This window comes from Acomys russatus, chromosome 5 (assembly GCF_903995435.1).
Source record: "Acomys russatus chromosome 5, mAcoRus1.1, whole genome shotgun sequence".
Taxonomy (NCBI): domain Eukaryota; kingdom Metazoa; phylum Chordata; class Mammalia; order Rodentia; family Muridae; genus Acomys; species Acomys russatus.
This window is the reverse complement of record NC_067141.1, coordinates 2,515,040-2,530,804: the sequence shown is the minus strand read 5'-3', so window position 1 is coordinate 2,530,804 and position 15,765 is coordinate 2,515,040. Positions and strand designations below refer to the sequence as shown.

The window sequence follows — 15,765 nt, the reverse complement described above, 5'->3', positions numbered from 1 at the left end:
CGAAAAAATAGCAACATACACACCGAATTTATATCCTTCAATTACACCCTTCTTAGACGTCAAGTTGTTCTAGGTTTGAAGAAACACGAGTTTATTTGATTTACTGCTCGGCAAATACTAGCAGAAAAGGAACTGTCGTACGTGCTGGGACAGCGCGGCGATCTCAGTCACCAGCGCTAGCAGTCGCTATGGTAACATGCACTGACTTCCGGAAAGAGTACGGCGGGCAACTAGGGACATTCAGCCGCGTCGCGAGCGCGCTGACGGGGCGGCAAGTTGCGGGTTTGGTGGGTTCCGGCTGCCGCCCCGAAGGTGGGGTTCCTCGGAGACCGCGCCATGGACTTCTCCAAGTTCCTGGCCGACGACTTCGACGTGAAGGACTGGATCAATGCAGCCTTCAGAGCCGGCCCCAAAGACGGGGCGGCGGGCAAGGCGGATGGCCACGCAGCCACTCTGGTGATGAAGCTGCAGCTGTTTATCCAGGAGGTGAACCACGCTGTCGAGGGTGAGCAAAGCAGCTCCCACCCCCCTGACCGCCCTGGGCGCCCGACTGTCGGGCCGGGCCCAGCGGCCAAACCTCTCCTTTGGTGGGAAAGCGAGCTCTGCAGTAGTCTTGTGTTAGGTCCCGGCTTCAGGGTTCACCTCTGGCGATGCCATAACATTTCCTTTCAAACCTAATAAAAAGCTGGGCGTGGTGGCAAACAGCCTGTAATTTTAGCACTGGGGAGGCGGTGGCTCTCTCTCTCTCTCTCTGTCTCTCTCTCTCTGTCTCTCTCTCTCTCTGTCGCTCTCTCTCTGTCTCTCTCTCTCTGTCTGTCTGTCTGTCTGTCTGTCTGTCTCTCTCTCTCTCTCTTTCACTCTCTCCAGTTCCAAGGGGTTCAGTGGCCTCTTTGGGCTTGCAAGAGCACTCACATGCACATAACGGACACACAGACACACATAGGTGCACATAATTAAAAAAAATAAACCTTGAGAGAAGTTCTTTTGAGGTTGGGAAGTAGAGTCTCGTGTAGCCCATCCTGGCTTTGAACTTGCTGTATGGTGGAGGGTGACCTTGAACTCTTGATTTTCATGTCTCAAGAGTCCGAAATTCTGGAATTGTAGGCATGTTCCATCATGCCTGGCATAAAGATCACTTTAGAGACTTTTAAATCGTTTTCTGATCCTAGTATTTAGCAGTATAGGGGAACAACACATATCCATTAACTCTTTATAAACTAAGGAAGATGGGCCATCCTGAATTCCTGAATGAATACATTTACCCTATGGTGTGTGTGTGTGTGTGTGTGTGTGTGTGTACTGTGGGTTAAATCTGGGTCCTTTCATGCTCTTATTTTGTCACAGTCTTGCTAAGTTTCCTAGGCTGGCCTTGAACTCACTCTGTGCCCTAAGGAAGCCTTGAATTTGCAATCTTGCTTTAGCATCTTGCCATCTTGAGTGACTGGAATTACTGGTCTGTGCCAGTCTGCAGATTTATGACTTAACACGCCTCCCCCCCCCCCCACACACACACACAGGGTTTCTCTGTGTACAGAGCCCTGGCTGTCCTGGACATCATTTGTAGACCAGGCTGGCTTAAGCTCACAGAGATCCGCTTGCCTCTGCCTCCTGAGTGCTGGGATTAAAGGTGTGCACCACCATGCCCAGAATTATAACCATTTTTTAAAATTACATTTATTTGTGTGGGGGGGGGGCGGGGGAGAGGGAGAGAGATTATCGATTGGCATGAGTCAGTTTCTCTCCTTGCTCCTTCACTGAGCAGACGACACAGTGCTCCATAGGCTGGGTTTTGGTGCTGCGCTTTAGTTTCCAGGGTATGTTTTCCCTCAGTCTGTGTGGGCGCAGTGAAAGAGCAGGCTGGTGGTTCTCAGTGGCCCTTGGGACCCACATCCTTGTGTTCAGAGGTACTAGGGATGTAGATCTTGAGGCCTGTCCCACACCTACCAGATGAGAGACTAGGCGGTCCTGAAACATGCTCAGGTCTAAGAACAGCAAGCAAACCGGAGACCACGGTGTTCTCACCTCCTCTAGTCTGGTGCAGTGGGCTCCAAGTGCGGCAGCCTCGGCCATATGAACATCCTCATGGGCCCCCAGACTTTTACAAGCACCTGGGTTTTGTGTATGATTCTGTTTTCATGTTCATTGGTATGGCAGCCATAGCATGCAGGGTGCTGGCATTCGCCTTATGAATTTCCAAAAGTTTACACACGTATTAAGGAAGCACACAGGCAGGCTTGCTTTCATTGGTAGCTCAGGCTTGTCTTGGTCCTCGGCCTTCGGTTCCATTTTGAAGACTTCCCAGATTCAGAGCATCCCAGACAGCTCGAAGCTCGAATGGTTTGAGTTCTTAGCCACTCATCTCGACTGCTCTGCAGATAGTGAAGGGTCCGTCTGCAGCATCACTGATGGTCTCTAACGAGTGGAGACTTGTAGCAGCAATGTATTTTGAATGAGCACCTGTTAAAGATGTCCGCAACCCAGTTCATTGATAAATAAAAATAGAATTTTAATTGAGGGACACTTGACAAATACACCCAGGTGGTTCTTTAAAGCAGCAGGGAATGTGTGGTAAAACAGGGGTCAGTGAGGGGAGCTCAGCCAGGACCATCACCTCTGCAGAGTGATGAAGGAAACTGCTTCAGAAGCCAGCAAGCAACTTCAACACGACCCAAGGCCAACAGGCTGCAAGAAAGAACGAAGAACACGGGCGTGGTAGCATGTGCCTGTAATCCCAGCTCTCAGGAAGCTTCTTATAATTAGCAAAAGTGAACATATTCTAGAAAACGTTGGAATTGGGGAAAATGTACCCCAGAAAAAGTCCAACAAAATAAAACTATGAAAACCAGAAAACAAAAACAAAAACAGAAAAACCAAACCATGGCAAGCAGATAAACTCATATAATTGACAGGTACATTGCACTGAGCTACAGCCCCAGCTTTTGGGGTTTGTATGTTGTGTTGTTTTTGTTTTATTTTTCAATATTTATTTTTATTTTAGGTGCATTAATACTTTGCCTGCATGTATATCTGTGTGAGGGTGTCAGATCCCCTGGAACTGGAGTTACAGGCAGGTGTGAGCTGCCACATGGGTGCTGAGAATTGAACCCTGGTCCTTTAGAAGAAAATCTAGTATTCTTAACTGCTGAGCCTTCTCTCCAGTCCTGGGGTTTGTATGTTTTAAGATTTGTTTTCTTTTCTTTCTTTTTTTTTCCGAGACAGGGTTTCTCTGTGTAGCCTTGGCTGTCCTAGACTTACTTTGTAGACCAGGCTGGCCTCAAACTCACAGTGATCCACCTGCCTCTGCTTCCTGAGTGCTGGGATTAAAGGCATGCATCACCACCACCCGGCAAGATTTGTTTTCTTTTAAGTGCGTGTGTGTACGTGTGCAAATGCACAGAGGCCAGGAGAGAGCTACAGACACCTTGGAGCTAGTTACAGGCATCATCCAAATTCTGCCCTCGGACAGAGCGAGCTGTACTCTGCTCTTAGTCATGAAGCCATCAGCCCCCAGTTTTCCTTCTTTTTTTAGATAGTGTGTTTATTGATTATTTGGGAATTTCACATAATGAGCCTGAAGCACACTCTCTTTTCAGTCCTCCCAGGTCCTCCCCCAGCCCTTGTTACCTCTCCCACCCCAACCCCAGGACAGAAGAACAGAAGAAGATAAACAAGTCCAATTTGTGTTGGCCATATGCTCAACGGAGCATGCTCAAACTCCTGGTGGCCAACCCCTTAAAACTGAGGTCTTCCCACCTGCAACCCCGCCAGGCCGGAAGTCATCAGTTGTAGAGAGCTACACTTCAGCAACCCTAGCACAATTTTTATTTTCGGGACAAAGTTCCAAGGCTGGCCTCTGACTGAGATGTACCTGCCTCTGCCTCCCTAGTGCTGGGACTAAAGGTGTGCCCCACCACCACCCAGCCCCCATCACAGTTTTTAACAGTTCTCTTCAATGGGTTCCTGTCCAGGCTTACTTTTTTGTGGGGGATAATGAGGGGGGAAGTAGGGTTGTCACAGAAGCCTTCTATGTCCCCCTTTCTCAACTGTGAGTCTTCAGTCATCATGACAGGTTCTGTATTTTTGTTTGTTTGTTTTTAAATTTTTATTTATTTATATTTTATGTATGAGTGTTCTGCAAGTAACACCTGCAGGCCAGAAAAGGGCATCAGATACATTATAAATGGCAATGAGTCACCATGTGGTTGCTGGGAATTGAACTCAGGACCTCTGGAAGAGCAAAGGGTGCCCTTAACCTCTGAGCCATCTCTCTAGCCCACATTCTTTGCTTTTTGAGACAGGGTCTCACTATTGTAAAACAAGCCGACCTGGAACTCACTATGTAGCCTAAGAGGGCATCACTTTTCCCAGTAATTCTCCTGCCCCAGCTTCCTAAGGGTTCGGATTACAGGCACACGCGACTGACCACACCTGTGTCCTTCACTCTTTCTGTTGGTCTTAGGTCAGGTTGGTGTTGATGACTTGTTTCTGAAGCACGGTTTCACTCGTCACTCACGGAGAACATGGTCCTGGCAGAGGTCACCTCTCTGGCCCCTGGTTTGCCACGTATTCCCTGCAGTTTCTCAGACCTGATTGGTAATGCTGTCGGGCCAGTTTCCTCTGTCGCCATACGTGTGACTTCCTCCCGTATACGCTCCAGTTTCTACCATTTGTGCACATTGCCGTTGTTGATTTTTTTTTTTTCCTGCAGAAACAAGTCTGCAGGCCCTTCAGAACATGCCCAAAGTGCTCCGCGATGTGGAAGCCCTGAAGCAGGAGGCATCTTTTCTGAAAGAACAAATGATTCTTGTCAAAGAGGACATTAAAAAAATTTGAACAGGACACTTCACAATCGATGCAGGTACCTTGGCTTCCGGCCTCGATGTGGGTTCGTCTCTCAGCAGGTGTTCTCGCTCACAGGGGGTTTGAACTCAGATTGGATAAAAGGGGCCTGAACTGTGCACGTGGTTTCTCTTTCAGGTACTAGTAGAAATCGACCAGGTGAAGTCCAGGATGCAGCTTGCTGCGGAGTCACTTCAGGAAGCTGACAAGTGGAGCACGCTGAGCGCTGATATCGAGGAGACCTTCAAAACTCAAGTATGTCCCTTTACAGGGCACGGTGTGGCCATTTAGGGGGGGATCGTGGGGCTTAAGGGGTGTCAGCAGCAGCAGACAGAAGCACTCAGCCATCGTGGGGGAGGCCAGCCCTGGCACTTCTTCCACCCTCCCCTCCTCCACTGAAGCCCAGGAGGCATGTACAAGCAGAGAGGGTGAGCTGAGTGTGACTTTGGCAAATTACTTCGCTTTTCAGAGGCCACGGAAGTAGAAAACAGTAATGGCTTAGAAACCTGCCTGCAAGGTGAAGTGTGTGGTATGAAGGACTCTCAGAAAGCACATTACAACCCGACTCTCCAAGCCCCAAATTCTCTTCTGTAGACACTCAGCAGCTTTATGCTGCTCCTCTAGTTGGCCCCGCCCCCCACCCCCGACCCTGCCCACAAACAGCTCCAGGGTGTGAGCACCAGTGTGCACTTTCTTTGTTTTTCATTCAACAGCCAACCTCCCATCCCTGTCTCTCTCTCTGAAACTCCGTAGTGGCTGTGGCTGGCACTGAAGTCTTCCAAGTGTTGAGATCTTCTTTTTTTGTTCTTGTTTTAAAGAAATTATTTACTTATTTTGTGTGTTTGGTTTTTGTTGTCGTTTGTTTTTTGTTTTTTCCTGCATGTATATCTGGGCACTGTGTGCTTGCCTAATACCCTCAGAGGCCAAAAGAGAGCATTGGTGCAAGAGGTGTGTTGTAGGTGTGTCACTTGAGACCGGGCTGTCCGCTCTGCATTTGGTTGTGGTGTCTGTGGTGGTTTCCACCTATTGCAGACAGAAGCGTCCTTGGTGAGGAGTGAAGACGACACTTATCTGTGGGTGTGAGGGCAGACGTTTAGGCTGTAGTTCTTGATCTTGGCTTTCAGCTATTGAACTGGGACATTGTAGGCTCCTGCCAGTGTCACTGTGAGGACTACACTTGTGAGAGAGCCCTGCATGGTTTACATCGGGCAGGGAAAACTGATCAGGGTGAGGGAAGAAGGGAACTCAGACCAGCCCCACTTTGGTAAGCAGCGCTGGGCCAGTATTTCCCGTCTCACCCAGATCACTTAACTTTAGCCATATTTAATTAAGCACAGTTTGGAAAAGTATTCAGATAACAGTTAGCTCAGCCCCGTGAGGACGACAAAGCACTGAAACTCTCAACGAAGTACATACGGCTTTATCTGTAAGATGGGGTTTGGTGACTTAGGAACAATGTCCCGGGAGGGTGACGGAGGGAGACGTGATGCCTGGCCCTGAGATAAGTATAAGCCACTTAGGCAGTTGTAAGGTATGAAGGACGTCCCTGACGAGGATGCCTTTCATGGCCTAGGAGGGGGAAAGTCTGTGGCAAACAACAGGATATCCTGGGGGTGGACAGAGCCTGCCCAGTAGGTAGCAGAGGAGTCCAGGTTTCTAGAAGGAATGGCCAAACATCTTCTCCCTTTAGAGTCATCAGCTGTGCGCTTAATCTTTCTTGGCTTCTCCAGGGCTTATCTGTGTGCACAAGGCCTTCTTGCCCCCTACATTTATTTGTAGGCACAAGGACAAATATTTAGACTGTAATAAGAGATTGTGCTGGCTTAGTGTAGTGGTGTTTGTAGGTTCTCCTCCAAGATCCATGACTTCACCTAACCCGGGCTACTTGGATAGGTCGCCAGTACCAGGCAAGACTTCCCTCTTGTTGAGCGGTCTTATGTCTGGTTAGAGGTGTTGGTTACCGTTACTGCCCCACTTAGGGTTACTGTGCCATATTGGTTGTTGTGGGTCTTAGGCATCATAGCTGGGTAGCACTGTTGTTCGCTTCCTCCCCTGGAAGCATGCATGGTGCCTTCTGGTAACATGAAAGCTACTCCTCAGGGAGGAGGCTTTCAGGCAGTTCCAGCTCAGGGGACTCTGGACCCTGTGTCTTTAGTGCATGGCGTCTTCAGCAATAGGGACTTAGCTTCTAGCACTTGGGGCAGCCAAGGGCACTAGCAATAACCCATAAAATTTTGGAAGTCTCTTGGACAGCAACTCTGACCAACAACTCAAAAGAGGGCTTCTCATACCTGGTGTTGGGGGGTTAGTGAGACAGTCTGTCTATGGCTCTGGGAGGGAACATTGTCAGCCCAGATGGGAAAATTTCATTTAATTGTTATATCTCTACACACACACATATATATATACATACATGTACTTATGTATATTGTAGTTATTTTTAGGGAGATGGTTACTAGTTTGATTTGATTCCTTATGACTTTTCAGACATCTTTTCTGGTATTTTACCCTTCTCCTTTCTTCTATATTTATCTTCCTCTCCCTCCTTACCTGGAGTGCCCCACCCCTTCCTCCCCAGTCCTATTTTTCCCATTTCCCCTTTCAGATCACTTGTACTCTGCTATTTCCCCCTCCATTGCCCCCTCCCCACCAATTCCCAATGATCCCTTTTTACTCTCCGGTGTCTGCAGTTACTCCAGGGTATGTGAGATTTGGCGCCAGAAGCTTCCAATAGGAGGGAAGATGCAATCCTTGTCCTTCGGGGTCTGGGTTACCTCACTCAAAATGATCTTTTCTAGTTCCATCCATTTACCTGCAAAGTTCATGACTTCACTTTTCTTTACAGCTGAATAGTATTCCATTCTGTATAGGTACCCGATTTTCATTATCCATTCATAAATGAAGGACATGCTGGGCATGATGACACATGTCTTTAATCCCAGCACTCGGGAGGCAGAGGTAGGTGGATCGCTGTGAGTTCGAGGCCAGCCTGGTCTACAGAGTGAGTACAGGCCAGTCAAGGCTACACAGAGAGACCCTGTCTCGAAAAACAACAGCAACAACAACAACAACAACAAACAAATAAATGAAGACCATTTAGGTTGTTTCCTTTTCTTGGCTGTTGTGGACATAGCAACAATGAACATGGCTGAGCAAATATCTATGAAATAGGATGGTAAGTCTTTTGGGCATTATGCCAGCAAGTGGTGTAGCTGGGTTGTATGGTCAGTTGGTTTTAGTGTTTTGAGATACTCCACACTGATTTCCATAGTTTGCATGCAGGAATTTACAAACCCTGCAACAGTGGATGAGGGCTTTCTTCCCTACATCCCCTTCAGCCTTCGTTGTTGGTTGTTACATTGATCTTTGCTGTTCTGACTGGGATGAGGTGAGTTCTTATAATTCTTTTGATTTGTATTTCCGTAATTACTAGGGATAATGAATATTTTTTGAGATATTTCTTAGCTATTTCCCCCTCTTCTTTCAAAGAGCTTTCTTTCTCTCTGTTCAGGCTGTCTCTCAGACCAGGTCTCAGGTCTGCCAGGCTGGCCCTGACTTTGCATCCTTCTGCATGTACTTGCCAGGTGCTCGGATTCCAGGCTTGCGCAACAGACGCCAGAATGCCTCGAGTTCTTTTGTTTTTAGTTTAGTTTAGTTTTGTTTTTGGGGTAGGGTCTCAGTTGGCCTGTAACCTGCTGTGTAGACCAGGCTGGCCTCTAACTCACAGCGATCCTCCTGCCTCTGTCTCCTGAGTGCCGACATTACACGTGCACTATCATGCCCAGCCTCAGATTAGTTCTTTAAGACAGATTTGTAGAAAAGAAAACACCAGGTTAAAGGATGTGATTTCTTGTTTCCATTAGTGCTGGAGATGAAACCCAGGGCCTAGAACAAGCGAGACCAGCACCACACCACTGAGTTACATCCCTGACCCTGTGAAGACTTTGTTGTTTACTATTGTGTGTGTGTGCGCGTGCGTGCACGTGTATGACCTGCATGAGTGCTGGTATGTACATGCCACAGCACCCATATACGGAGGCCAGCAGGCCTCTTTTAGAAGTCTGTTCTCTCTTTCCACTGTAGGTTCCAGGCTTCAAACTCAGGGTGGCAGGTTTGGACAGCTGACCCCCACCCCCATCCTGTGAATATTTTTAAGACTCTTGACCCATTGTTAAATCGCCACCTAGTAAGATAATATACATTTAAAAATATTTTATTATTATTTACATGTGTGTGTGACTGCATGTGCTTGTGGATGTGCAGGTCAGAAGAATAGGTCAGGAACCTGGAGCTCAGTTAAAGGCCGCTGTGAGCCTCCCAGTGTGGGTGCTGGGATCTGAACTCGGGTCCTGTACTGAGCAGCAAGCCCTCCTAACCACTGAGCCATCTCCTTAGCTCCAGACATTGCCTCTATGATGCCAGACAGATTGGTTTTTTGCTTTCTTTTGTATTTTTGTTTTGCATAGCCATTTTGGTACTTTCTCAATTAGAAGAAAATGGAACTTCCTTGTTTTAATTTTTGTTTATTTTGGTACTGATAGTGTTAAACATAACTTTTATGTGCCTTTTTATTTTTATGAATTACTTTTTTAAGCTGAAAAACGTCTTTAAATTGTGTGTGTGTGTGTATAGTGTGTGTGTGTATAGTGTGTGTGTGTGTGTGTGTATAGTGTGTGTGTGTATAGTGTGTGTGTATGTGTGTGTATAGTGTGTGTGTGTGTGTGTGTGTGTATAGTGTGTGTGTGTATAGTGTGTGTGTGTGTGTGTGTACACAAGCTACTGTATCACTGTACACATGGCGACTCTAGAAGAGTCAGTTCTTTCCTTCAATCATGGGGGCCCTGGGGGGCAAACTCAGCATATTCAGCTTGTTGGTAAGCACCTTCATCCTTGAATCATCTCTCTAACCCCAAAGAGCTGCCTTCCAATCTATTTTCTCTGTTTCCCGTTGAGATATTGGGAGTCTTAAAATAAGTGTCCTCTGTTTTGTCACTATATAGGACATTGCTGTGATTTCTGCAAAGCTGACTGGAATGCAGAACAGCTTGACAATGCTTGTGGACACTCCAGATTACTCAGAAAAGTGTGTGCACCTGGAGGCGCTGAAAAACAGGCTAGAAGCCCTGGCCAGTCCCCAGATCGTAGCAGCGTTCACCGCTCAGTCTGTAGGTGAGTGTGGCATGTTTCAACTGCGTGTACCTCTCAGTGTAAGAATAAGGCTGTGTTGATTGAATTTCTGTGTTAATTGAATTGTGTGGATTGCAGATAAATGTAACTTCATAATGCGTCCATATTTTTAAGATTTTATACAAACGTTTCCTGACATACAGAATAGTTGAAACAGGTACCTCACAGATGGCCTCTGGGTCCTGGCATTGTGATTTTTCTATGCCATCTCCCCATGCTGGGGGCATCCCAGGCCTGGCAACTGCCTGCTACAGGCTCCACGGCCCGGCAGGTGCCTGCCACAGGCTCCACGACCCAGCAAGTGCCTGCCACAGGCTCCACGGCCCGGCAAGTGCCTGCCACAGGCTTCACTGCCCGGCAAGTGCCTGCCACAGGCTCCACGACCCAGCAAGTGCCTGCCACAGGCTCCACGGCCCGGCAAGTGCCTACCACAGGCTCCACGGCAGCCTGACATTTGCTTTATCACATGCCTGTTGCTCCTTCTTACTGTTTCTTTTTCTTTTATTGTTGTTTATTTGGCGACTGTGTCACTGACTGCGGCTCCAGCTCCTCTTGGTCTTTTGTGTGGGAAGTCGTGGTGCTATGAGGAGAACCAGGGCTTTGTGCATGTTAAACATTCACATTACCACTTCTTTTTTTGTTTTTTGTTTTTTCAAGACAGGGTTTTTCTGTGTAGCCCTGGCTGTCCTTGAATTTGCTCTGTAGACCAGGCTGGCCTCAAACTCACAGAGATTTACCTGAGTGCTTAGATTAAAGGCATGCACCATCACGACTGGGCTCATCCATGTTACTTTTAAACTACACTTGTAGCCCGCTGCTGACTCTTTTCAAAGTGAGGTGCAGCCATCAGCGTACTTCACTTCTACATACTTCATCCACACAAGTACCAGCCAGTCAAGAAGTGACAGCAATGGAGCTGCCCTTTTCCCCTCTTGAGACAGGGTCCCACTGTGTAGCCTTTGCTAGGCTGGAACGTGAGATGTAGAACAGGCCAAGTAATAGTGATCCAACCGCCTCTGCGTCCCAAGTAATAGTGATCCAACCGCCTCTGCGTCCCAAGTAATAGTGATCCAACTGCCTCTGCGTCCCAAGTAATAGTGATCCAACCGCCTCTGCGTCCCAAGTAATAGTGATCCAACCGCCTCTGCGTCCCAAGCGCTGAGACTAGAGATGTGCACCAGCACAGAGGGCATTCGTGCCGTTTGCTGATCCTGTCAGCTGTTTGTGGTCTGTTCACTCTGCTGGCCTGGAATTTACAGCAATCCACCTGCCTCTGCCTCCCTAGTGCTGGGATTAAAGGTGTGTACCACCATGCCCTGCTACAATTCTTTTTTTGGGGGGGGGTGTTGTTTGTTTGTTTGTTTTGTTTTGTTTGAGACAGGGTCTCTCTATGTAGCTTTGGGTGCCCTGGAACTCACTCTGTAGACCAGGCTAGCTTCAAACTCACAGCGATCCACCTACCTCTACCTCCCCAGTGCTAGGATTAAAGGCGTGGGTTTTTTGTTTTTGCTTTTGGTTTTGGTTTTTTGAGACAGGGTTTCTCTGAGTGTAGTCCTGGCTGTCCTGGAACTTGCTTTGTAGACGAGGCTGGCCTCAAATTCACAAAGATCTGGTGAATTTGAGTTGTTAAGGTTTGTCTTTCTCTTTCTTTCTTTCTTTTTTTTTTTTTTAACATTTATTTATTAAGTATACAGTTTTGTTTGTTTTTTGTTGGGTTTTGTTTTGTTTTTTTTGCATGTACACCTGCACACCAGAAGCAGGCCCTGGATCATATCGTAGATGGTTGTGAGTCACCATGCGGTTGCTGGAAATTGAACTCAGGACCTTTGGAAGAGCAGGTAGTGCTCTTAACCTCTGAGCCATCTCTCCAGCCCTCTTTCTTTCTTTCTTTCTTTCTTTCTTTCTTTCTTTCTTTCTTTCTTTCTTTCTTTCTTTCTTTAAAGACAGTGTGTAGTGTAGTCCAGGCTGGCCTCAAACTAATTATGTGGTGATGATAACCGTGCCCTTCACTCTTTTCCATGTGTAGGCATGCCACTTCATGTGTGTAGAAGCCAGAGGACAGCTTTTGGTGGTCTGTCTGTCCCTCCACTTTGCTTCTGGGCGGAGTCTCCCTGTTTCTGCTCTGCACACTCTGGGCCAGCTGGCTGGAGAGCTTCTGAGCAGTTCTCTTGTCTTTCTCCAAACTCACCGGGATTGCACTGCACACCCCTTCACACTCACCGGGATTGCACTGCACACCCCTTCACACTCACCAGGATTGCACTGCACACCCCTTCACACTCACCGGGATTGCACTGCACACCCCTTCACACTCACCGGGATTGCACTGCACACCCCTTCACACTCACCGGGATTGCAGCTGTACACTCCTTCACACTCACCGGGATTGCACTGCACACCCCTTCACACTCACCGGGATTGCAGCTGTACACTCCTTCACACTCACCGGGATTGCGCTGCACACCCCTTCACACTCACCGGGATTGCAGCTGTACACTCCTTCACACTCACCGGGATTGCACTGCACACCCCTTCACACTCAACGGGATTGCAGCTGTACACTCCTTCACACTCACCGGGATTGCAGCTGTACACCCCTTCACACTCACTGGGATTGCACTGCACACCCTTTCACACTCACTGGGATTGCTCCTGCACACCCCTTCACACTCACTGGGATTGCTCCTGCACACCTCTTCACACCCAGAGGGTCAAGCCAGCATGTGCAGTGCTGAACTTGCTGAGTGAGCTTCTGGCCTGACCTTGAACTTTCTATTTTTTAATTTTAATGTGCATTGGTGTTTGGCTGCACATATGTCTGTGTGAGGGTGTCAGATACCCTGGAACTGAAGTTATAGTTGTGAGCTGCCATGTGGTTGCTGGGAATTGAACTCAGATCCTCTGGAAGAGCAGCCAGTGCTCTTAACCACTGAGCTGTCGCTCCAGCCCTGACCTTGAACTTCTGATCCTCCTGTTTCTGCCTCCTGAGTGCAGTGATATCAAGTGCGCACAAACAGTTTTATGTGGTGCTTAGGATCAAGCCCCTTTCTTCTATCCTCTTTTCTGTTTGCTTTTTTGAGACAGAGCCTTACTGCGTAGCTCTTTCTAGCCAGAAAGTTGCTGTGCAGACCAGGCTGGTCTCACACTTGGAACAATACAATGTGCCCGGCTTAGCATATCTTTGGGATTCAGTTTTGGTAGTTTAGTAGTTTGTGTGTTTGGAGGAATTTTATCATCTTCATCAAGGATCATCTGATGTGTTGTTTTATAATAGTCCAAAGATCTTTCCTATTATCCTTTCAATAATGTCATTTTGGTTTTCATTTCTCATTTAAGCGTTCTTATTTTGTTGCTTTTGTTTTTTTACTTAGGGGGTCTAGGTAGATTTTTCAGTTTGCTGGCTTCTTCAGACTTCTGGCTTCACTGATCTCCTTTTCCGTTTCCCTGCTCTCTATGCACCACATCTCCCTTCTGCTCCCCGCCTTCCTTTGCCCTTCTTGTGGTTTGTTTGAAGTAGTCTCATTACATGCAGCCCTGTATGGCCTTGAACTCAGTCCTCCTGCCTCTACCCTCACCCCTGGCAGTGCTACTTACTTCTTTTAGTATAATTCTAGAAACAGCATTTTGTGATAATTTAGCAAGAAACAGTGAAACAAGACAGGATGTCACAGCTTCATGTGGCTTCTCTGTGTGGGAAAGAACAAGCGGTTACCTAAAGAGCCTGATATGGTAAGTGCAGTGTGACCCATTCTGTGAAGGGAGGTATGGCGGGGAGCCTAGTTTAGGTTGACTAGTTAGGACCCCGGAGATCACCCGAGACCATAAGAGGCACCGAGGCCAGAGGTGGTAAAGAGTGAGTTGTCCGTGGCATCTGACAGAAGGCTTGCTTGCTCACTCACTTTAATGGAATTGGATGAAATGGCTGTTTTTGTGAATCAGAACAATTGAAAGTCGGCGCTGCATGCGCTGGAGGTTGATGGATGAGATGAGTGACAGACAGTTCATGATGTGGTGCAGGGCCAGGACTAGGTAAGCCAAGTAGGTGAGCTCTTGGACAACTCTGGGCCTCAGGGCCTCCTTAAATTTTACATCCCAGGTTTGGTATGAGCCCTGCTTTCATCTGTTTACCACAGCCTCATGCACTGGTTATTGCACTCCTCCTGTTGCTTTATCAGGATAAAATTATTTCATTCTTTTACATGTATGGGTATTTGCCTGCTCTGGGCGCCATGTTTGTGCCTGGTGCTCACAGAGGCCAGAAGCTCTAGTGTCTAGGTGGGGAGAGGCATTGGATCCTTAGAGCTGGAGTTACAGATGGTTCCAAGTTGCTATGTAGGTGCTAAGAGTCAAACTTAGGTCCTCTGTAGGAGCAGCCAGCGCAGCTGAGTGTGGTGGCGCACACCTTTAATCCCAGCACTTGGGAGGTAGAGGCAGGCGGATGGGATCACTGTGATTTCGAGGCTGGTATACAAAGCAAGGCTACACAGCTACACAGAGAAACCCTGTCTCTAAAAACAAAACAAAACAACAACAACAACAAAAAAGAGCAGCCAGTGCTCTTACCCTCTACGCCATCTCTCCAGACCCTGTATGCGTTGCTTTTTGAGATAGGAGCTTGTATGTAGTCAGGCTGGCAGCCTCCGTGGGAGCCTCCTGAGTGTTAGAATACCAGGCATGGGTCACCATGCCCAGCTAATCTTAGCGGTGTTAATGGTGTTTGATGCTTTATTTTAATAAGCCTAGGCTTGCAGTGTCTGGTACTGAGTCCCCATGTTCTGCCCTTATTTCTTTTGCTTATAATTCTCTTGTTTGAATTAAAGCAGTCATCTCAGGTCAGTAGATACTTCTGAATCTAATGACATATATCTGAATTTATCAGAGTGAGTTGCTTTCCTTGGCTGCCCTGGGGACCTGCTGCTAATAGTATATGCACATTTTCTGTTCCTTAGATCAGTCTAAAGTATTTGTGAAGGTGTTTACTGAAATTGACCGGATGCCCCAGCTCCTTGCGTATTACTACAAGTGTCACAAGGTAAGCGCTGGGGGTGATTATGACTGTGGAGGGTCACTAGCACTGGGCTGAAATCTTTCATAGGCAAAGGCAAAATTTGCCTCTTTGCCCTTTAGTCGTGTTTCTTTCTATTAAAGCCAGTAGGGGGTGCTCTTGATCCACTCAATAGGTGTCACTTGGAACAAGTCAGTGGGTTTCTGCCTGGATTGATTCACAGACTTAAAACATTGTTTTAATTTGTTCCTATTTTTGTCTTTTTAAAGGAGATTTATGTCTAAGGCTTCACATTAGCAAGCCATAAGAATTTTATGTTTTATGTTTTCAAGGGTTAGGCTGACAGCCTGCAGCTTGCTGGGTTCACCTTAATTCAAACACAGTTTTCATGTTGTTGTTTTACTTGTTTATTGTTTATTATTATTGTTGTGTGGTGCATGTGTGCGTGCACAAGCATGCCATGGTGCACGTGTCGGTAAGAGGACAGTGTTATGGAATCTGCTTTCCTTCCACCTTTGTGTGGGTTCCAGGGTCACCAAGGTTCCAGGGAACTGTCTTTACACAGTGATTCATCGTGGTGGCCCGTGTGTGTGTGTTTAAATCATAGGTGGAGGGCACAGAGTGTCAGCACACACTGATGGCCCCTCTGAGGGCTCTTTAGGAGAGTGCAGAGTGCCCTGTGGAAGCACAGTGGTGCGCTTTGGGGTGGCGTCAGAGGAGACAGTGTTGCCTGG

At 47.5% G+C, this 15,765-nt stretch overlaps 1 protein-coding gene across 1 annotated transcript in view; it reads left to right on the top strand.

Annotated features, from left to right (window-relative positions):
• Positions 1 to 254: 254 nt before the first annotated feature.
• The window catches only part of Cog7 (component of oligomeric golgi complex 7), a 59,813-nt gene continuing 44,302 nt past the window's right edge, over positions 255 to 15,765 (top strand). The window contains 6 exon segments of the mRNA XM_051145165.1: positions 255 to 505; positions 4,709 to 4,821; positions 4,823 to 4,862; positions 4,982 to 5,094; positions 9,840 to 10,008; positions 14,976 to 15,058. Of these exon segments, the coding sequence (XP_051001122.1) occupies positions 337 to 505; positions 4,709 to 4,821; positions 4,823 to 4,862; positions 4,982 to 5,094; positions 9,840 to 10,008; positions 14,976 to 15,058 (687 nt within the window). The 5' untranslated portion in view covers positions 255 to 336.